Below are 22334 nucleotides of genomic sequence, written 5' to 3' on the forward strand. Positions count from 1 at the left end.
AAGTTCCCACAAGGCCCCTGAACCTGTGTATTGAATTCATGTGTATTGAATTCATTTGTGGTCTTCATGCAGCCTGGCAGGCTGAGGCATGAAGTGGGCTTCATGGAGGCCAGTCATAAAATGCAAACTATCTGACCGACAGCTTGGATATGTGCTTATAAAATGCAGAGTGATGTGACAGACAGATGACTGCACCAAAGGGCAGAGGCGATTCTAGTGTCAGTGGGGGCCCCAAGCAAAAACCCAAGAAATGAACATTTGAAACAAATCGCAGCTATTATAGTTTAAAGTTTAGCTGTTTTTCGACATATATGGCTTGGGGGCCCCAAGCGGGCTGCCTGCCTAGCCTGGTGACAAGATGCGCATCTGCCAAAGGGTGTGAAAGACAGATCTGACAACTGTAGGCCTGTGTACTTGTGAGAAGCACAGTCATCTGAGTTTACAGCATTTAAACAAACAAAAAAATCAGACCCACTTGCATTCTGTAACTAATATTCACATGCTCCATCAAACCTTTTTTGACTAAACAAAATTAAACACAGACATATCGTGGTTGTTAGGGGAACATGTGAATAAAAAAGTAATAGACCTAATAGGCCTATTCTAATAGAAAAAAGGGGAATGCGCTATAGGTTCCATTGTGTCTTTGTGGACAGTCAAGTGTGGTCAATTTAAGTGGTGCAATTGCATATTTAACATTTTGAGAATATTTGCCTGCATCCTTATAAACGTCAATGCACAATGATTATTTTGGACCTCTAACACTTTTCTGTAGGCCTAGCCTACAGTAGGCTGTGTGAAATGATCAGGAAAACTCAGGCAGGAGTGTGTGTGTGCGCGCGAGAGAGAGAGAGAGATAGAAAGAGAGAGAGGGAGAGAAGGAGGGAGGGAGAGCGTGTGTATTTGCTGCATGCTACACAGCGCCACACAAGGCGGGTTGTGTCTGCGAAACACGAGACCACACAGAAGTACATATCCACACAGTGTGCCGCGCAACATGGAGCGGTGACGCGGCGCTCCGAACAGTGATCGAATCTTGCCGGTATTGTTACGGACAAAAGGAACGCTCGGAAAGACACTGCTAACCACTGAAAATGGCATTTGGAAGTAACAGTGGCGGCGATATCTCCTGTGCTTTCGTGTCTATATCATCGGGGGTTCTTGTAGTCTTTTCGTGCCTGTGCTTTACGTCGAAGTGGCAATGAGGAGGAACTGTCATAAGGCAGCGTGCCGGAGTCTGACTGTACGTTTACAGTCATAGTACAAGTTGCATTTGGGAGAAGGACAGGCGTGAAACGCAGCCCCGTATAGCGAGGAAAAGCAAGCGAGAAGAAGACACGACCGCGGGCTTCTAATGTGTGTTCACCGGGCTGTCGCTGCTCTCGTACTGTCGCCTCTGGTAACGATTTAAGGTACTGGGGCCATATACATTCTCTCAGAATGCAAGTAAAAAAGCAGAGGTGCCCGGAGAGAAGCTCTGGAGATATGCAGCGGGATGACACGCAGAAAAAGGCTTCATGCTTCTCAAATATTAAGATATTCCTCGTGGCGGAATGTGCGCTGATGTTGGCGCAGGGCACGGTTGGAGCATACCTGGTGAGTAAGACATTTCCTAGTCAGCTTCCTACTTTGCCGCCAGTTGCACCTTTTCATAACAAGGTGTAGCCTAACTTAGTGCCGTTCAAAACAGCACTAACTGTAGCATCATGTCCCTGACCTAACACGGCAACACGCTGGGCTCGTTGGGTTAGTTACTAGGTTGGGTTAGGCTGATGCAGGCGGCGGCTTTACTTGACCGGCTATGTAATCTTTTAGGACTACTTTGGTTTAAAAATAGTCAAATGCAATTACCCTCAAGTCAACGCTACATTGCGACCTAGTTAGGAGAAGTGCCACAAGCTGTGTATCACAACAGGTAGACTATCCTATTTAACCTTGTATGTCCGCGACAATCAGAGAAATGCGCAAATGTTGCCTGCTGTCAGTCAGTCAGTCAGAGGCCGTCGGGAATTAAGGCTGTTTGCTCATGTATAGGCTACACGCTGACACGTGTAAATGTCAATGTGGTTGGATGTATGTAGCCCATGAGCAATAGGCTATGGGGCATCACAAATAACAGGTGTCTCGAAGAGCCTATGGGTCATATGTTAGTTAGGGTAGGCCACAGTTTAGGCTACGCGTTTCACCAAACTCCAGACAGCACACATCATAAAATATATTAGGCTACTACATCATCGTGGAGGCTAGTTTAAGATCCAATTGGGCAGGGATGGGCAACTGGGGGCCAGGGGGCCACCCGCGGCCCCTCGTTCAGTGCGGCCCTCATGTTGATAAAACAGAACTTATAATAATAATAATAATAATGGCCAGGTTTTTTTTTTTTAAACATTTCTGAATGTATCCGTTGTATTATACTGTGGGCCGGTCAGTGAGCAACCAACTGCACCCCGAACTCTGCGAAATAGCAGTCATATCCCTGTTCATGTGACCCTCTGATGGTGGCACACAAAAAATGTGGCCCTCCTTATCATGGAAGTTGCTTAGAATAGGCGCCTGGAAAAGTGTTGCAGGGTTAGGCCTACATGACAGCTATGTAAAAGATGCCATCATTTATACCCTTGTAATAATCACTTAGACACAAATGCCAGCTTCAGCATTTAAAAAAAGTTTCACTCATGAGTTCTTTGAAGTTGTCCCCGTTCCCGAAACTCAACACAGACACAAATATTCCATGTAGCCATGATTGGACTAGAGTGCATTTATTATTGTTCTTAATTCAATATTTGAAGAGCTCTTTTCCAAAATGAGATATATCCATTTTATAGAATGTTGGGAAATTGCCATTTTTGTATTGGGCATTCCATTGAATTGCATTGCAAAATGCATTTTATAGAGGCTAAAAAAGTATGTTCTCAAAACATTTGAATGGCAAGATTTCACACATAGATGATAGGACTTTTTAACAGTCAATTCCAATATTAAAATGCAAAACGTCAAAAATGGTGGATATAGTGTTTTGGAAAAGAGCTCTTCATTTGTAGTGCGTCCCTGCGGTGGCCATGGGAATCGTGAGAGTGGGGCATGGTGGTAACCCAGAATCTGGCCTTTCCCACACCGAGGGGGAATTTTTGAGGTTTTCTGCCATAGGTTTCTTGCCCCCACATACTCACCACTCGGTTAAGCCAGTTATAGAAATAAAGTCATCAAAAACGTCATCAGTGAGTTACAATAATGGACCAGAGTGAAGTTTATTAAGTTTCTCATGAAGTTATTCATAGGCCTACAGCCTAGGTTTCCCCATTCAGTGCATCTCATTGCTCAGACTTGAAGCCAGCCTTCTTCCAAACAGTTCATTAGAAGAGTGCCGCACACTTCTACTTCTAAGCTGCGGCTATGTAATCTCTTTAAGAGGCATCTTCTTGGTAGGTGGGGAGGGCTGTCTTGGGCTTGTTGGCATGGTTCTGCTGGAAGGGTATTAGCAAAATGTTTAACGAATCCCCTTTCGCTTTGAGCCGCCACGCTAAGCCCTCTCTGCCTGAGCCCACGGAAGATACAGCCCAAGTATACCTACCACGCCAGACCGAAGCTTAATACCACTCCATTCCTCTGTTTCTCTATCACTCTCTCCCTCTCCTTGTCTTTTTTTTCTCTCGGTCTCTCGCTCTCATTGACAGTCTGTCTTTCTCCCTATCTCTATGTCTCTGCCCTCCCTCTAGTCTCCCTCTCTCTCTCTTTCTCTTTCTCTCTCTCTCTCTCTTTCTCTCTCTCTCTCTCTCTCTCTCTCTCTCTCTCTCTCTCTCTCTCTCTCTCTCTCTCTCTCTCCATCTCCCCCTCCATTCCTCTGAGTGTCTGAGTTCCCTTCTTTCCCTCTGTCTCCTGTGCTGACTCAATAGAGTGTTGGGCTGGGCCTATGTAGGCTCCATGCCGATGGGGTGTGTCGCTCGCTGGGCTATGTTTAGGAAGTGATGCCATGGTGGAAAGAATCGTCGATCTGGAATCTGGATCCAGTTGGGCTGGGAATTCCCGAGAGGCCTTTGTCATTTATTGTGGAATTGTGTCTGCAGTGGGAATGTGATAATTGTGTGCTGTGCTGCCCCAGGCTTCTCTCTCCAGTCCCTGCTACTGAAGTGACCAGCCGGTTTGGGTGCGGGTGGGTGTGTGTGTGGGAGAGAGAGAGAGAGAGACAGAGAGAGAGAGAGAGAGAGAGAGAGAGAGAGAGAGAGAGAGAGAGAGAGAGAGAGAGAGATAGAGACTGAAGTGCGACTGAAGTGCCCAGGCGGCAGAGTAGTATGTAGCTGCCCAAGGCTGGCAGTGCAATCGAGAGCGACTTTGTTTTTATAGGGAACAATGGTCGGTATTTCCCAAGGGTGTGTGTGTGTCTGGGGTGGGTGTGTAAGTTAAGGTGTGTGTGCACATGTGCATGTGTGTGTGTAAGAGAGAGAGAGAGAGAGAGAGAAAGAAAGAGAGAGAGAGAGAGCGCATGCAGCATACAACAGAGTCTACAACAGAGTCACACACACACACACACACACACACACACACACACACACACACACACACACACACACACACACACACACACACACACACACACACACACACAAGGCTGCATTTGTATGTTTGAGTAAGGGTGCTCTCTACAGACCAATGTCACGTGACGCCCCTCCAGGTGAAAGCAGGGCCATTCAATCCCCCCATCGACCACACTGGCTCTCTCACTCATATCTCACCTGCTCACTATGCAAAGAGCCCGAAACTCTCTCTCTCTCTCTCTCTCTCTCTCTCTCACCTCACTCTCTCTCTCTCTCTCTCTCTCTCTCTCTCTCTCTCTCTCTCTCTGTGTCTGTGTGTGTGTGTGTGTGTGTGTGTGTGTGTGTGTGTGTGTGTGTGTGTGTGTGTGTGTGTGTGTGTGTGTGTGTGTGTGTGTGTGTGTGTGAAACAGGGCACCACCCCTGGGGAGAGCCTGCTGACACTGCCCTGACCCCCGACTGGAGTCTGTGTGTGTGTGTGTGTGTGTGTGTGTGTGTGTGTGTGTGTGTGTGTGTGTGTGTGTGTGTGTGTGTGTGTGTGTGTGTGTGTGTGTGTGTGTGTGTGTGTGTGTGTGTGTGTGTTGTGTGTGTGTGTTCACTGTGTGAGCTCCTCCTTTTGTGTCAGTCGGCGCACCTGAATAACAGGTGTGCAGGGAGACTCTGGGAGTCAGACATGGCAGGCAGCACAATACGCCACCGCAGATCTGTGTGTACACGAGACTTGCTGTGTGTACTCAGGTGATTTAACAAGACATACAGTAGCCTGCCCTTCTCTGGCCTGCTCTGTTATTAGGCTCTACTCTGCTTCAGCTCACCGTGCACTTACAGGGGCTTTGAAGGCCTCAGGTTGCTGCAGTTTTTTTCTGTGACGTTTAAAGTAAGAAAACAAAAAAAGTAATAACAAGTCCAGCCCTGTGCTGCAGTCTGTCTTAGTGGAGATTAGAGGTCTGCGCGGGACTGAATTTCCTTCCCGTACCCGCACACTCCCGCCAGTTTCTATCTCGCTCCCTCCCGCACCCGCATATTAAATATAATATTTAGTACCGCTCCCGCCCGCATATGTTATGACTTGTCCCGCTCCCGCACTGCTAAAATCCCGCATTTTTCACAAAGTGCTTTTTTTTTGCTTTCATTGTGCCCTGAGATCCCCTTCCAATGTGTGCACTGGTGATTGCACAAAAGTTGCACAAAAGTTCTACGACGTTAACAGAAAGCCTAAAACAAGTGCATTGCCATGTGTGCCGCACCCCTCGCTGGAGATGCAGCCTGGTGGTGGAAATGCAGCGTTCCTGGCTGTGACAGGTCTGTGCATCGCTGGGTGTTGGTTGACTGCCGGCTGCCTTCATCTTCCACAGGCATACTGTGATGGTAGCCTGTGTGATAATGGCAGTGCCTGTGTGATAATGACAGTGCTTCAAGTCAAGTGACTCACACAGACATGTTTAAAACATGTGGTTGACCGTTAAACAGGGACGCTGATTGTGAGGGGAAAAAAAAAGAGAATAAACAATGAACATTGAACAATGTATTCTTTTTATTTTTGTTTTATTCACCTAACTTACTTATTATAAAAGTGCACTTGTGTGCGCCATACTTAAGCAGACAGGCATAATGTAAGTTAGTTGCTGTCAGTAGAAGCTGTCAGTTATTAAATAGGCCTACTCTGCAACTTTTGGTTTCTTCTCATATGAGGCTCTCCTTATGGTTCTTCATGCTTGAGTAGCAGGGACTTCTCGGCCCGTGAGTAATGCATAACTGGCACAAGCCAAATTGCAAGTCTGATATTTCCTCCACAGACTATGTCACTTTGTAATAAGCCAAGTCAATAATTAATAAGTAACAACTAATAAGCGTAAACATGTTATTGACATGGCTTAAATGTGGCACAGTACCTTTAAACATTGGCTGCAGCTGAAGCCAGAAGCTAGAAGTGCTGCTCTGTGTTGCTGCAAAGGCCTTAATGAGATTTCCCATGACTTGCTGGCCCTGTGTCCCTCAGTGGGCAGGGAAGAGGAAGGGAGGGAGGAAGGGAGGAGGAAGGGAGGGAAGCAGGCAGAGAGCTGCGGCTTTGAATCTCTGCACAGTCTGGTTGGGGTTGAGGTCGCAATGCAGCCAGAGTTGTTTACCTGTGGCGCAGATTCCAAGCTGTTCCAAGCAGGTCCTCGACAAGCAGGCAGGCAAGAAGGAAGGGAGAGAGTTGTGGAACTTTTAGGCTCTGCTGGAGGTTAAGTTTGCAGCTAGAGTTGATTAGCTGTGGCAAAGACTCAAAGCTGTTCTCTGTTCTGCTCACCAGGCAGCGAGGAATAGCCACATGCTTTGAGTCTTTGCTCGGTCTGGTTGGGGTTGAGGTTGCATGCAGTCAACATTGGGCATGTTAGTGATGAAGCAGTGCTGCTTTTGCTAGGCAGCGCGAATGCTCAATGGCAGTGTGCACGCATGCGTGCTGCCTAGCAAAAGCAGCACTGCTTCATCACGATCGAGCCCATTATTTTGCTGTGGCCAGGGCTGGACTGGTCATCTGGCATACAGGACTTTTTTCCTGGTGGGCCAACAGTCCCCTGGGGTCCATGCTGTTAATTTGTTGTTTGTTTGTTTGTTTGTTTGTTTGTTTGTTTGTTTGTTTTTCTAAGGGACTGGTCAACAGTTTAGTGGGACAGGCCCATTGGTCTGTCTTCAATGTACTGTACTGCCGTGCAAAACAAGAACGCAGTAACTCAAAAATGGTCGAATTTTGTTTAGATCGGAAATGGGCTTTACACTACCTAATTTGTCTTGTGTCAAAAAATGGTGGTTCAACACCGTCCCGTTTGAGAGAAAAATCATTTTGAAAGTGCAAAAATGACCAAAAAAAAGTGACTGCGGTGTTGGATTAAAGGTTACGTCGTGCAAAACAAAAACGCAGTAAGTCGGTGAGTTACTGCTGCACTTTCCAATGGGAATGGTTTGGGAGTAGACAGTAATACCAGCCAAGAACGCAGTAACTCTGTTTTTTGTGGCAAAAAGACACATAAATGTTGTTTTTTCTGGTTTTTTTGTGTGCATTTAATTTCTATCCTAAAAAAGTATTACCAGGAAGTGTCACCACCACTTTACCGACAACACAGTTGTCACGCCATATTGGAAACTTTGAAGCCTTTTTTCTCAGTTCGCAGTTTTCAGAGTTTCTGCGTTCTTGTTTTGTAGGGCAGCGTAGACCAGGGTTGGGCAAACTCAGGCCCGGGGGCCAGTTATAGCCCGCTGAGCCATGCCATCTGGCCCACAGAGCCTTTTAAATCCAAAGTACCATACTCACACCTAAAATTCTTAAAAAAGCAAAGGGTGTTGCAGGTGTGAGATTAATCAAGGTCACATCTAAATATGTTTAATAAAAATGTTGCCTGCGACATCTGGCCCTGCGATCCATATTCTACACCCAATGTCCCTCTCAGGCCAAAATAATTGCCCTGCTGTAGACAGTGGATAGAGCCAAGCAATATATAGTATGAAAACAGCCTGTATAGTGTATATGAGGGACCAAACATGTCCAGGTGGATTTGGTCCTAGCACAGCCCTGGCTGTGGCACAACATCATTAGCCTTTTTATCATGGACTTTCAAATCTTGTACCGAGATTCTGATCTGACCAAGAAGATAACGAATAAGTAAGCATTTCCAAATGGCATGGTTAACCCACCTCCCTCGGTTTGCACCTGGTCTGGTCGATGCCTGAAAGGGCTGAGTCCTGAGTAATTTCGCAGCGCCGAAGGTGTTGCGTCATTAGGAGGACGTAGGTGTTGCGTCATTAGGAGGGCGTAGCCTAGGTAGTACAGCATCACAGCTGTTACCTGTTCCTGTGCAGGCAGGGAGGAAGAACAGCAGCAGTTTTGACTGTGTTTTCCACAAACAACTCCAAACCCAAGACCAACTCCAACCACTCCATCAGTGTGTGCACACATCCAAGCAATGTCGTAGGCGATAGCCAGTCTGTGATTGGTTAAAAGAATGCAAGAGACACCAGAAGGGTTAATGTTCCTAAGGAGACAGAGGTGGTAGCAGCGTTGAGTCTTTGTCACAGTCAGGTACTGCAAAACATACAGTGTTAATTCAACACTTAAAGAGTACTGTGGAACCAAATACACCCTAGACTATGTTAAATAGACTCCGGAATTAAGACTGCACTGTGAAGGTACTATCAACAACCAGGGATGTCAAACTCAGGCCCGGGGGCCAAATTTGGCCCGCGGAGCCATTTTTTTTCGGCCCACGAGATCATTTCATAAGTGCATTGCAGTTGCAGTCATACACCATTCATGTATAGCGTAACATAACATGAAAAAGTAACATGAAATTTGCTCTGTCACAGGATGTGCAGACACATTCTAACTAACAAATATGATGGGAAAGAGTGTATGTGAAATTTAACTGTATGAAGTGCATGCTCAATTTCAGTTTTTAAAATAATTGTTGAGTTCGGCCCCCGACTTCGTTCCAGATTTTTATTTTGGCCCTCAGTCAATTTGAGTTTGACACCCCTGACTTAACTTAGACCCTGATCACTGCTCATTTTCTCAGGCACAGGCAGCCAGAAAGAAGTGGTAGTACGGCCACTGAATGAAGTCATCTGAAACCAACAAATACAAAATAATGAGCAACCACATTTCTGAGCCCCCTCTCTCCCTGGGCCTGGGAAAACTGACCCCTCTGCCCCCCACACACACACACCTGGCCCCTGGTTGCTCTACTGTAACTTACATCATCCCCAGTGGGAATGCATTAGCCCACTATGCCCAACTCCTTGACCCCAGTTCCCAAACAGGACAGACTAGAGACTGTTTTTTTTACAACAACAAAAGAGAGAGGCTTCCACAACAACATTGTCCCTGTGAAACAGGATATTTAAGTGGGATCAGTGGGGTCGGCGTGTGAGACTGAGGATGGGTTTGGAGGGGAGGGTTGAGGGCTCCGAGAGGAGTAGTTGTGTGTTTAAGTCTTGCAGCATTTTCAGCAGGTGAGGTAATGGGTGAAGCTCATAGCGAAACAGAGTGGAGCGGAAAGGAGAGGAGCACTTTGCGTAAACTCCCCACCCGCAAATGGGTTTAGGGATGCACGATGTGAAAAAATTCGGCCGATAACGATATCCGATATTGATATTGCGGTTTTGCCCGATAACCGATATTAACCGATACCGATGTTTTTTTTTTTCTTTAAAGAGATAACATTAAATACAGACTGACAATGATGCAAACAAACTGAATTATGGAATGCCCTCTTATTTCCAAAAACACTTTTTAACTTCCTGTGATAAAATTAGGTTAAAAAAAACAGAGTCAAACTAGAAGACAAACAATGAAAGTCACCATCAAGTCCAATCTTTTAGAACCGTAACATATAAAAAAAAACATCAGCGTTAACATCAGCCCAGTTTTACCCATCGGACCGATGTCCGATATGTTGAGAAATGTCAAATATCGGCCGATACCGATACATCTGGCCGATACATCTGGCCGATACATCGTGCATCCCTAAATGGGTTTGATGAGTGTGGCGGCACGGCCCAGCCCAGCCCAGCGCGGCCCAGCGTGGGCGACTGCCTGGCTCACTATATAAAGCTGTTGTCTCCCGGGTGGCGCTGTTTAAATGTGCTAAAGAGCCGTCTCCAGGGTGCTTCTCTTTAAATGTGCCGGGATCAGGAAGCCAAGGGCTTGCTCTCTAAAACAAACCAGACAGGTTTTTTCCATTCGCTGGAATGTTAGCTTCACTAGATGTCTGTTAGCACAACACTGACTTGTAAAACTGTACCTGATGCTGTTGCTCTTTCCCTCTCCAATCTCTATCTGTCTTTCTCTCTGTTGGTTCCTGTCTCTCTCCCTGCATCTTTGTCTTTCGCTCCCCTTCTGTCTGTGTTTGTCTGCCTTACTGTTTCTCCATATATATATATATATATAATTTGTATTTACTCTATCTCTCTCTTTGTGTGTGTGTGTGTGTGTGTGTGTGTGTGTGTGTTTTTGCTCTGTGCACTACTGTCCTGTCCTGTCCTGTGCTGTGCTGTGCTGTCCTGTGCTACTCTATCGGGCTTGGTGAAGGTGCTTTTCAGTGGCCGGCTGGGACTTACATGGGGCTTAGCGGTCCGTCACCTGGCCGTCACCTGGGCGCCGCGACCCGAGAGGGGAAGAGGCCGCCCATGTCTCTCCTCACCAGCTGTCAGCATGAAGGGGTGGCGTAAAGGGCCTAGCACGATCTAACACAGGCCAATCTTACCCAGGGCAACTCTCCAATCTGATCAAGGCCAATCTAACGTGCCCCCTACCCCGGCCCTCGGTATCAGTCTGTGAGATTATTGGCCCTTATGGCTAGCACGTTGCTGGGAGATTTGCTCCCTTGGATGAGCACAGCACACAGTACAGTACTGCTGTGCACTCCGCCTTGCAGCCGTGCGCAAACAAACACTAACACACACACACACACACACACACACACACACACACACGCACATCTACGCACACAGAGAGTTCATGAACCCCCCCTTCACCCCAAACACATAACATACCGTACTACTCATGCTGATGTGCTCTTAGATGCATTCTCATAAAATATCCAGCCTGTCTGTGATTGATTAAATGCTTGTGAAAGAGAGAGCTCTGAAGGGCTGCTGCAGTGGATCTTCACCTGTTTTGAACAAATGTACCCCCTTCCTGACCTCATCATAAGCCTCCCAATGCGCCCTTGGCCTCTTCAGAAGCCTGCCGACGGCCCCTTGACCTTATCATAAGCCCGCCAAATACCCCCTTAGTAATACATTTTTTCTTTTCGCTAAAGCCATTTTTTTGTAACTTAAGCTGTTTTTGCTGAACTCTACACATGAATACATCAACCTGGCTCTAATGGCTGGGTAATAGACTGCTACATGGGCGACCCGGGCTTGATTCCGGCCCGGGTCATTTACGGATCCCCCCAGTCTCTCTCTCCCCACTTGTTTGCTGTCTATGTTCCACTGTCCTATCTCTAAAATAAAGGTGTAAAAGCTTAAAAAATATATATATTTTAAATGAATACATCAACCTCACACCATTTTAGCAAAACTTGGTCGATACATTGCAAAAGCTAACACAGTTTGCTTAACTATACACACAGTTGTAAAATACAATATTTATGGACCAAACCGTTCATAACACCCATCACACATCCATCACATTACTAACACACATTGCAGCAACTAGACACAGGCAGTAGAAATGAAAAACACACTTTGCCTTTTGGTTTCTCTATTCAAAAGGCATGTCATTTTTATGAGGTTATAGAAGTCTGGAGTGTGTTCATCATTTGGAAAATGTATGTAAAGCAGTGAGTTGTGTTCACAAATCTGCAAAATGCTGTGCAATGGATTTTTGTTGTAAGTGTGTGTTATAAATTGCAAACTGAATGCAAAGCAGCTTTGTGTTATTATTTTTGGCTAATTTGGTTATAGGTTTGTGCATCTGTGTGAAGAGTTCCGCAAAAGCAGCCACAAAGTTACAAAAAATGGAATTAAGCAAACAGAAAAAACTGTAAAAAAAAAAAAAAAAGAAAAGAAAAGAAAAAGACTAGTAATGGTCCCCATGCAACTGAGTGCCCCCTGTTAAAGCTGTCTCCTTCTCGACGCCCCCCTGAGGGCTCCCTAACCCCTCCTAGGGGTGGGGTGGAGTGGGGGTGGGGGGTTGTAGAGCTGATGTTACAGTAAGAAACACTATTTTAATGTCACTTGCCAGTGGCAGCAGAGTCTAGCGTAGGCAGAGAGAGTAGAGAGAGAGAGAGGTTCCATTGGCCCATTGTTTCCGGGTTCTATTATTGCAAGGGGGAGGGGGGGGGGATCCCCCTTTAGGCAGACCTAGGCAGACCTAAGGACTGTTCTATTCAATGCTAGGAGTATTATGACACACCCCTTTAGGCAGACCGGAACCTGGTCATGTTAGGTGCCCATAGCAACCTATTATGTTGGCATATCTCTATATACTTAAAGAATCTCTGGCGCAGGCCTAATGCCACATTGTAATGCACGCCTCCCCCTCTATGAAAGCACAGCTCTTCTACCTAAGCGTTGGCCTAGATCCCAATTACTGGAATTCCCTTGGTCTGTTATTTGATTTTTTTTATGTACCCCCTCCTTTTTTCTCGACTGAGATTGGTCTTTATTCCCCCCCCCCCCCCCCCCCCCCCTTCTCAGTGATTGGTCTCTGTCTATTTTGGTGCCTGAACACACACAGCGCCTGAGAGACGAGCCTAGGGTACACCAAGTTAATGTTACATGGTGCCTCGGGATTTGGATAGTCTGAGCATTGCCATTCAAGGACATTTGGAACGAATCTCATAATAGTCTTACAATGTTCTGCGTGCTGCACGCATATGACCGCTCTGCTCTGTGTGTGCGTGTGTGTGTGTGTGTGTGCGTGTGCGCACGAGTGTGCATGTGCGCGTGTGTGCGCGTGCGTGTGTGTGTGTGCAAGAGAGAGAGTAGGCCCTATGCCGTTCCTCATGGCTAGATCTATGATGAGATCTTCCGCAGTGTCTGTGATAACATGTAGCCTGATAATAATTGTGTGCACTGCATGCATGCATGCTCCTGCAAGCATAGATGTGCAGATCAATGCACATTAGTTCAGCCCTACAGCACATTTGTTTCGTTTCAATCCGTCTTGATTTACGCCATGCATTCTTCTTCCATAAGCTTTCATGACCGACTTGAGCAAGACCATGCTTGTTCTGTTGACTAGATCCCCACCACTGGCTTAGGTCTGCATGCTGGTGGGTCCCTCATCTTCAAACATCTTCCATACTCTTCAGTCACCCAAGTTTACAATCAATGTCACCGACTCGGTGGAAGTGTTTAGCCACTGACATGAGCTGTGGTGCAAACACAACTAGAAGACGAATGGGCTGTGAGGAATGGAGAGGAGGCGGTATTTGTTTGCATTGTACATTTACAGAAAGCTAGCGAGACATTTGAGGGCCCTCGCTGTGTGGAGAGTGACCGTGTTTGGGTCAGGAGGTGCCATATACAGTCACTAGGCTACTAGACATGTGGGCGACGTCTGGGCCGCATGTGGCCCTCGTGCTGCCAATTGAATAGGTCAGATATACATTATGTCACTAGGCTCACAGATTCTGCCTTTTACTGACATTTAACAGACTCAGAAAGACTAGCAGGTTTTAGGTCGGGTTTTTTTTTTGGACTACTAAATGTCCTGCTCCAGTTCGTACGTCATTACTATGAGAAGTTGCAACAGTATATTAGAGCAGTGGTTCCCAACCTTTTTTTCAGGGACCCATGTTTTTACCATAGTAAGCTTTGGTGACCCAACTGCGTGAGCGCCCGCACGAGAGGGAGTCACATGATAACCTCGGTTTCCTGAGAAAACTCATTTTAGTTATTTTATTCCTCAATTCGTCTTTGGTCAAATATAGAATAAATGTTTAATGTAGCACTTATATTTTGTTGCCTCTATGCATATAGTTAAATAAATGCTTTGTCATGAATTCAACATGGGTTTTATTTGGTATTTAGAATTGACCCCCTTAAAATCAAGAAGGCTTCGCGACCCTTTTTGGATCTTTGGGGACCCATAGGGTGGGTCCCGACCCATAGGTTGGGAACCACTGTATTAGAGCTATTTATTGAGATAATGCACTGTGCATTGTGTCCTTTTCTGTGGCCATCTGTAGACCATCTTAGCTGGGGATGCAGTGAACAGCCGTGTCTGAATGAGAGGGTCCAAAATGGGTTTGCCGAATCGCTGGATTTAGTTTCATTTTAATTGGCCTCCTCTCTGGGTATCACGACACGCCAGGGGCGATGTCTATATTTGAAGTCCCTGTGATTAAATGTTAAACGAAGCCGATTTTTCTTTGTGTCCAGCAGAAATATGTTCTGAATAGTCTGAACCCATTTTTGTCTTGTCAACTCATCTTAAAATGTTCTAAAGGCCTTTTTTTAAGTTTTACTTTTAGTTTCTTTTAGTTTAGTTGCCGAGTCCATTATGCAATGCAATGCTAAAACCTGCATGGGTGATTTCCAGCATGATAGGTATCTGCTGATTGTTGAAAGATTTCCTTTCGGTTTCCTGTAGCGTATGTTGATGTCGATGAGCCCGAGGTCCTCTTATGGTGTTGCATTACTCCAGTGTTTCTCAAAGTGGGGCGTTAGCCCCCCTGGGGGGGCGTGGAGACATCTCAGGGGGGGCGTGTGACATCTGAGTTTGTTTTTCTCCCAAGGAAATGATTTCCTGTCTCGGCAATAAGTTTAAAGCCCTCACCAACGTTATATTATTAATTGTCATGAATTTAAATAGCATAGGAAATGAACACAGATCTGCATTCGACTGTAGTCCCTCTTTGTTCAATCTCACCAGTCACCTTTCCTTTGATTCTGTGTGGCGATCGCAAAATCAGTCTGTGCGAGTACTGCTGTTGCTTGCTGTTGCTGTTGCATTACTCTATCTGGTATTTCCCAATTGCACCCAGCCCAGTTTACGTGGCCCACGCCTTTCTCTGTAAATTAGCACATCAAGATTTCCTTATCTGGAAATTAGACATAGGTCCTTTACGCTTTAAGAACAAGGATGTGTGCAATCACCATGCAAGTGTTTAGGTTTCATTTCCGTACATAAGCAAGCAAGCATGTCAGTATACAGAGGAATTTTCAAAATTGTGACAGTATTAGCCCCTTAATGCACGCCGTACCTCCAGTGGCACGCTGTAATAGTAATTGAAATGTAACTACCACAGCACTACAATACTATGACAAAACACAGACCCTTTAGTAATGCACCACGACTTGGTCATTACCATACTGGTAACAACAAATGTATGAGGCCGCGTCTTAAGGGGTTAATAGAGAAGTAAAGTCATGCATGTCAGCGTACATTCAATGTTGAAATTATGTCCCTTGACTTCCCACATATGTTGTAGTTCTTCTCTGTACTGTATGTCACAGTATGTTATTGTTGCAGTATGGGATGTCTTGTTATGGTACATTGTGGTTTGTTTTGTTATGCTACATTGTGAGACATTACTTTACGTTAATACAGCACCTGTTATTTTATTGTCTACCTCGCCTGCATATCCGACGTGTTATTTTCTTCATGGCCTCTGTATTATTCTCTCCCTCTCCTGCATGCTGTTATACCTCACGTGTTATTGTCTACATGTCTTCATTGTTATTGTCTACCTGTCCTCAAGCTGTTATACCTGATGTGTTATTGTCTCCCTGTCCTGCATGTTGTTATACCTGATCAGACATGTTATTATCTACTTGTCCTATTGTCTACCTGTCATCATGTTGTTATTAGGGGTGTAAATCACAGCCTTCATGACGATACGATACGGTATCGATTTCTTAAATCAGGGATTCGTTTTTTTTCGGTACTTAAGAATTCCCCACGATATGATGCGATTCGGTTCGATTCGATTTTCTCCAATTACCTGTGCTTTTCTACTACTATTGTGTTATGGAGTTAGGGCATTGCACAGAGGCCAGCGATTCGATCCTTTTCGATTCTTAAGAATGCCCCACGATACGATGCGATTCGATTAAATCGCCGGCCGATACTTCCGATACATCGATACATTTCGATTTTATTTACATCCCTAGTTGTTATACCTGTCCTGACGTGTTGTCTACCTGTCATCATGCTGTTTTACCTGACATGTTATTCTCTACCTGTCCTTCATGCTGTTATACCTGACGTGTTTGTCGTCTACCTTTTCCTCAGGTGAGTGTGCTGACCACACTGGAGCGCCGCTTCAACCTGCAGAGTGCCGACGTGGGCGTCATCGCCAGCAGCTTCGAGATCGGCAACCTGGCCCTCATCCTGTTCGTCAGCTACTTTGGGGCGCGTGCCCACCGGCCGCGCCTCATCGGCTGCGGCGGCATCGTCATGGCGCTGGGAGCGCTGCTGTCGGCGCTGCCCGAGTTCCTGGCCAACCAGTACCAGTATAAACCCGGCGAGCCGGGCCGATGGAGCAAGCTGGGCCGGGACGTCTGCTCCAATTTCTCGGGCACCGACCAGATGGAGCAGGAGCTGTGCGGCAACAGGGCCAACACCAACATGATGTACCTGCTGCTCATCGGGGCACAGGTGCTGCTGGGCATCGGGGCCACACCCGTGCAGCCCCTGGGCGTGTCCTACATCGACGACCACGTCAAGAAGAAAGACTCCTCCCTCTACATAGGTGAGTTTCGGCGGTGCCGCTTGTCCACTCAGCATAGGCGGATATTTTATACGTAGGCACAGGCTGACAGCTGACAGCTTTGGCTGGGCCCAGGACAAAATCATCTGAAAGGGCCCCCCCACCCAATACATTTAATGTTATGAGGACACAATTATGCCCCCCCCCTTGCAGGGTCCGGGGCAACTGACCCCATTTGTCCCCCCTTGTAAGTTTCCCTGTGTAGACATGCATAGGTGCTTGTCCATTATCCATTAAGTCCATGTTATTATCCTCCCTTTGCATAGGTGAGTTTCTGTCGCATCTGTAGCGTCTTTGTCCCCACAACATACATATTAGTCCCAACAGCATACTGTAGGCTGTTATTAGCCTCGCTACATGCATAGGCCAGGGCCAGTGGTGTCTTTGTTATTAACTCCCTCTACAAAGGTGAGAGTCGGCTGTTGTTACCCCCCGAATATGCATAGGTTGTTACCAGTTTCCTCTGTAGAGGCGAGTGTCTGTTGGTGGTGTGTCTGTTGTCCCCTCCCAACATAGGCTGTTATTAGCCGCCCTCTACATAAGTGAGGGTGAGTGGTGTCTGTTGTCCCCATATCAAGGCTGTTATTACCCTGTCTGTACATACCAGTAGGTGAGTGTCTGTCAGCGGTGTTTGTCCCCACAGCATAGGCTATAATTATCATCCCCATATACTGTACAGGTAGGTTGTGGTCTGTGGCATAGCCTTCCAGTACATAAAGTGAGTGTGTGTGGCATACAGTATGTACATAGGGTATCGCTCTAGTGTAAATAAGTGTGTTCCTGAGTGGTATTTGTTTAACCATGTCTAGAGTAGTCTTAGCATGTCCATTAGCCTTCCATGCACTGCCAGATAGAGTGACTTTGGGACTTTTAGATGACATTGACCTTCACTGAATGCAACACTTCAGTTGCATTGCATAGGCAGACAGTATTCATGTTGAACCGGACTAACAGCTCACATCATGACCACATTAGTCAACAAAGACGTCCAGGAGGAAACATTTCTGAATGCAGCAAAGTGAACTGTAGTATGTGGAGACTCCAGGATGTTCTAAGTGGCGTGGCCCAATGCTATTATGTAAATGTTGCTGCTTCTCTGCCATTTGTTTTTATTTATTTATTTCTTGTCTTCGTTTGGAGGTGACTGGATCCAACTGCTTAGAGAGAAAAAAAACACGCCAGAGGTGTATTAGTTTATCATCAAGCATGCCCAAAGAAAATCTTGGACTGCACTCAGTTTTTTTGTTATGCCTTGAAGACGCTGTGTACCGTAAAAGCAGATCGCTATCAGCGTAATTTCTTCCAAAAGCACTTGGCTCGCAGACAGTCGAGGCAACTGTTTCCCCTTCAAAGCAGAAAACCAGTGTGAGGCTGTGAGCTACGAGAGAGAGAGAGAGAGAGAGAGAGAGAGAGAGAGAGAGAGAGAGAGAGAGAGAGAGAGAGAGAGAGAGAGAGAGAGAGAGAGAGAGGCAGCATATCTGCACCACTTCCTTACGTGAGCATTATAATGTATGTGTGAGTATGTGTCCAAGAGAGAGGGCTGGTATCTGCACAGCCTCCTTGGCATTGTGCTGTACGTGTCAATGTGTGTCCCCTCTGATCTTTTGTGCCGCCGCCTTTGAGGGCAACCTTGGTTGGTAGCGATAAGGGCATGTGTGTAGCCGTCTGTACATTTGGACATTGTGTGTATATTGTATGTGTATTGTGTGTGTGTGTGTGTGTGTGTGTGTGTGTGTGTGTGTGTGTGTGTGTGTCTGTGTCTGTGTCTGTGTCTGTGTGTGTGTGTGTGTACATGGAATGGTGTTCAGGTACATGGAATGGTGCTGAAAAATAAGGCTTAAGGGCAGATAGCCAGCCATGCACAACAGCAAGCCAGTGCAGAGAGCCACGCAGGGGCAGGGCAGGGTAGCAGAGATGCAGGTCTGCAAGTCAGCGGACTCTTTTCACACTCTTTTTTTCTTAATCTCCCTCTCTCTTGCTCTCTCTTTTCTCTCTCTCTCTCTTTTTCACACCTTTTCCCCACACACATTCTAGCTCTCCACGCTCTCTCTCTCTCTCTCTCTCTCTCTCTCTCTCTCTCTCTCTCTCTCTCTCTCTGTCTCTCTGTCTCTCTCTCTCTGTCTTGATGCTCTTGACCATCTGCTGACGGGGCGGTATGAGGTATGAGAGTGCGAGTGTGAGTGAGCTCGATGCTGCTGCCCAGAAAAACCCTTTCTAAGCAAAGCGTGAGGAGCGCATTATTGTTTGTGAATGTGCCCTGAGGTAAACATACTTCCCCCCGTGCTGCCCTGTAATTTATGGCCTCTCGCTTGCCTCGCACGTCTCTTCTGGGCACCTTTTTTTTTCCTTTTTAAATGGAGACTCGGAGAGTGTTTAACAGCTGCTGAGCGCAGCTGTAAGGCTGCCTTGCAGTCAATGCAGGCCAGGGCCACTGACAGCTTTGGCCGGGCCCGGTACAAAGTTCTCTCAAAGCAATGTAATGGGGACCAAAGTCTGGGTCCCCTCGCTCCCTGGGCCCGGGACGACTGACCTTTTACATCCTCCGCTCTGTCGGCTTCCCTGACGCCGGCCGCCACATAATGACAGAGCAGCGTGGCTCTCAATGGCTGCACTCGTGCCAAGACAAGGGAGAGAGAGAGAGAGAGAGAGAGAGAGAGAGAGAGAGAGAGAGAGAGAGAGAGAGAGAGGGAGAGAGAGCTACAATATTTTTGTTCTAAAATTACAACGACTCATTATGAAGAAGGAAAAAAAGCAGCATAATTGAAATTTTCTGGCAGCAGTAAAATGGCATGTTGCCTCCGGACAGTAAAGGTTTTCATAACCGCAGACTTCAGGTGTGGCTCTGACTCTGAGCCTCTGCTGTACAAGTTCTCCACACACACACACAACATACTATAGCTGTGTGATGTGACAAAAAGAAGGAAGCGCCTTATCGTTTTAAGGCTGTGCTGCGCTGTGCTGCACCCACGATGCCTCTCGGTGGCTCTGTGCAGTTGTCAAGGCGATAGATGCCTTTGAGGAATAATAGCACCGGTCCGTAACCCACCACCACCACCACCACCACCACCACCCTCCCGGGGTTGCTTGCATGTTTCCTCAGATAATGAGGGCTGTTATCTCTGTAGATACAGGCAGCCATCTTTGCGGGGCTGCGCCTGTCTTCCTAATTTCACGCCGTGAGCCATCACTCACTTTGATTCACACTTTTCATGATGGCCTTGGCCTTTACTGACACGGAGGAAGAAAGTCTTTGGTTTAAAAGGCTCGCCCTGGCGTGGGCGCACACATGAGGAAGGCACAGGTACACACACACACACACACACACACACACACACACACACACACACACACACACACACACACACACACACACACACACACACACACACACACACACACACACACACACACACACACACGAACCATGGTCTTTGCACAAAGTTTCGTTACGCCATAATTCTTTTGCCTCATTTCAGAAGGCCAACAACCTAATAAGGTTTTTATGCACAAAGCTGTGATGTAAGGTCCGATGTGCAATACTATTTCAAAAGTGGCCTACTCCTCCCCTGTCTGTGGATGTGGTTAACATTTCCTCACAAACCTGGCAGTGGCTGTGAACATTTTGGATTCTCATGCTCTCACACAGCAAGCAGCCTATATGGGAAGGAAACGTGGTAATTTCACACTGTGTGTACGTGTGTGTGTGTGTGTGTTTTTTTCTTCTCATGTCCACTTCCTCAATGACCTATCAAACCTATCATGTGTGTGTTCAGTGTGTATGCTGTGTTTTTTTATCTTCTTCTCATGTCCACTTCCTCAATGACTAGGGCTGTAACAATATTGTATCGAACCGAGAAATCGTGATACACAGTCACGATACTGTATCGTGATACAAAGAGGCAGTATCGTGATACGCCGTTTTAACATTTTGATACCCATCTGCCCAGAAAACAACCACATGATATGAAGTGATAGTGCTTCCAAGCATCATCATTATTATATAGAAACTTGTAACAATTATTTGTAGCCTCTTGTAACCTATTCTACCTTTGAACTATCATAGTTTTTATTCATAAAGATTATAATATTTGGCAAATGTAAAATCGAGGGGTGTATCGAACCGTAGGTCATAAATCGTGATACAAACCGAATCGTGAGTTGAGTGTATCGTTACAGCCCTATCAATGAGCTATCAAAGTGACAGTGAGATGACAAAGAGGATGTGCTGCGTGTGTTTCCGAGGCCCAAAGGGAAAGAACAAAACAGTCGCTGCATCTACTCTGGAAATCTGGCCAACGCCACTCTCTTCATGTCATGCCTCCTCGTTGATGTCGCCGGCTTTTGTTCTTCTGTTTGTTCTTCTGCTGGTGCCATCGCTCAGCTGTTTTGTCCTTCTTCTGGTGTCCGATGCTCAGCTGTTTGTCACAGCCCTCCCTTTGTTTTTCTCTCTCTCTCTCTCTCTCTCTCTTTCTCTCTCTCTCTCTCCTCGTCTTCTATGTTAATCCAGGGCCATGTTCACAGTCCCCTTTTGTCTTGTCTTGGTCAGGTCACTATTGGCGACACACACACACACACACACACACACACACACACACACACACACACACACACACACACACACACACACACACACACACACGCACACGGACACACACACACACAGCCACAGCCACAAGGAAGGGGCTCTTTTTTTTGCAACGAGCGGAGGGGAGTGTGTGGAGAGTGTGCTTTGCTTGTTGACAGCGTACCGTACGGCGCTAGCAAATCTACTCACATTGATTAAAGTTTGGCAGGCGGCTCAGGGGCAGATTTGGAGCTGGGGCTCGGCTGGTAATCTGCTGGGTGTTGCGGCATGGTGTTTGTGCAGTCTTTAGGCAGTGTGGTGTTTGTCCACGCTTGGGCACAGTGGTGTTGTGTAGTGTTTAGGCACCATGGTGTTTGTGCAATGTCTAGGCCAGGGGTGCTCAACTAGAAACTGAAAAGGTCCACTCGCCAAATTTTGTTTGTTTCCAGGGTCCAAAAAAGTTGCTACGGACCGATGCAGAAAATAGCCTCACTCGCTGGCCGCACTGGCCTCTTGCTCACTCACTGAGTTGTCATAGTGATGATACTTTTATTTGTCATAAGACTGGCTTCGCAGAAATACACCTATAGATCGCATGGCAGCGAAATCTCATGTATAATTTATACATATTAAATACAGATGGATTTTGTCTTGGTCCGGATGACATTGCGTTTGGGTCCGCATCCGGACCTGGGTCCGCCAGTTGAGCACCCCTGGTCTAGGCAGTGTGTGTTTTAACCCATTTTAGCCTGATGACTCGTATATGTTGTTTGACCTTTGGTGCCTGGGGACACATATGCGCTACATTCAGGCCCTGGCGTCTGGAGCGACATAGACGTAGCATTCAGGCTCATGAGATTTTACCTTTTATATAGAAATGTGGGTAGGCTACAGCTGAATGAACACATTCTGATGCAAGATGAGGGTCTTAGGGTTTAATTGCAACTTATTTCATGTTTTTATGTGCATCAGAGGCTAAGATGTTTTTATAGGCTGAGGGCAACTTTCCCAATTCAGCAGGTGGTGTTACAGGCAGGG

General features: G+C 46.5%; 1 protein-coding gene across 1 annotated transcript in view; it reads left to right on the forward strand.

Annotated features, from left to right (window-relative positions):
* Positions 1 to 913: 913 nt before the first annotated feature.
* slco3a1a (solute carrier organic anion transporter family member 3A1a) overlaps positions 914 to 22334 on the forward strand; it is a 103029-nt gene continuing 81608 nt past the window's right edge. Inside the window, exons 1-2 of the mRNA XM_063197507.1 lie at positions 914 to 1596; positions 16255 to 16714. Coding sequence (XP_063053577.1) covers positions 1441 to 1596; positions 16255 to 16714 — 616 coding nt within the window. The 5' untranslated portion in view covers positions 914 to 1440. The remainder of the gene's footprint in view (positions 1597 to 16254; positions 16715 to 22334) is intronic.

The sequence above is a fragment of the Engraulis encrasicolus genome, chromosome 4, assembly GCF_034702125.1.
Source record: "Engraulis encrasicolus isolate BLACKSEA-1 chromosome 4, IST_EnEncr_1.0, whole genome shotgun sequence".
In the NCBI taxonomy this organism is placed as follows: Eukaryota; Metazoa; Chordata; class Actinopteri; order Clupeiformes; family Engraulidae; genus Engraulis; species Engraulis encrasicolus.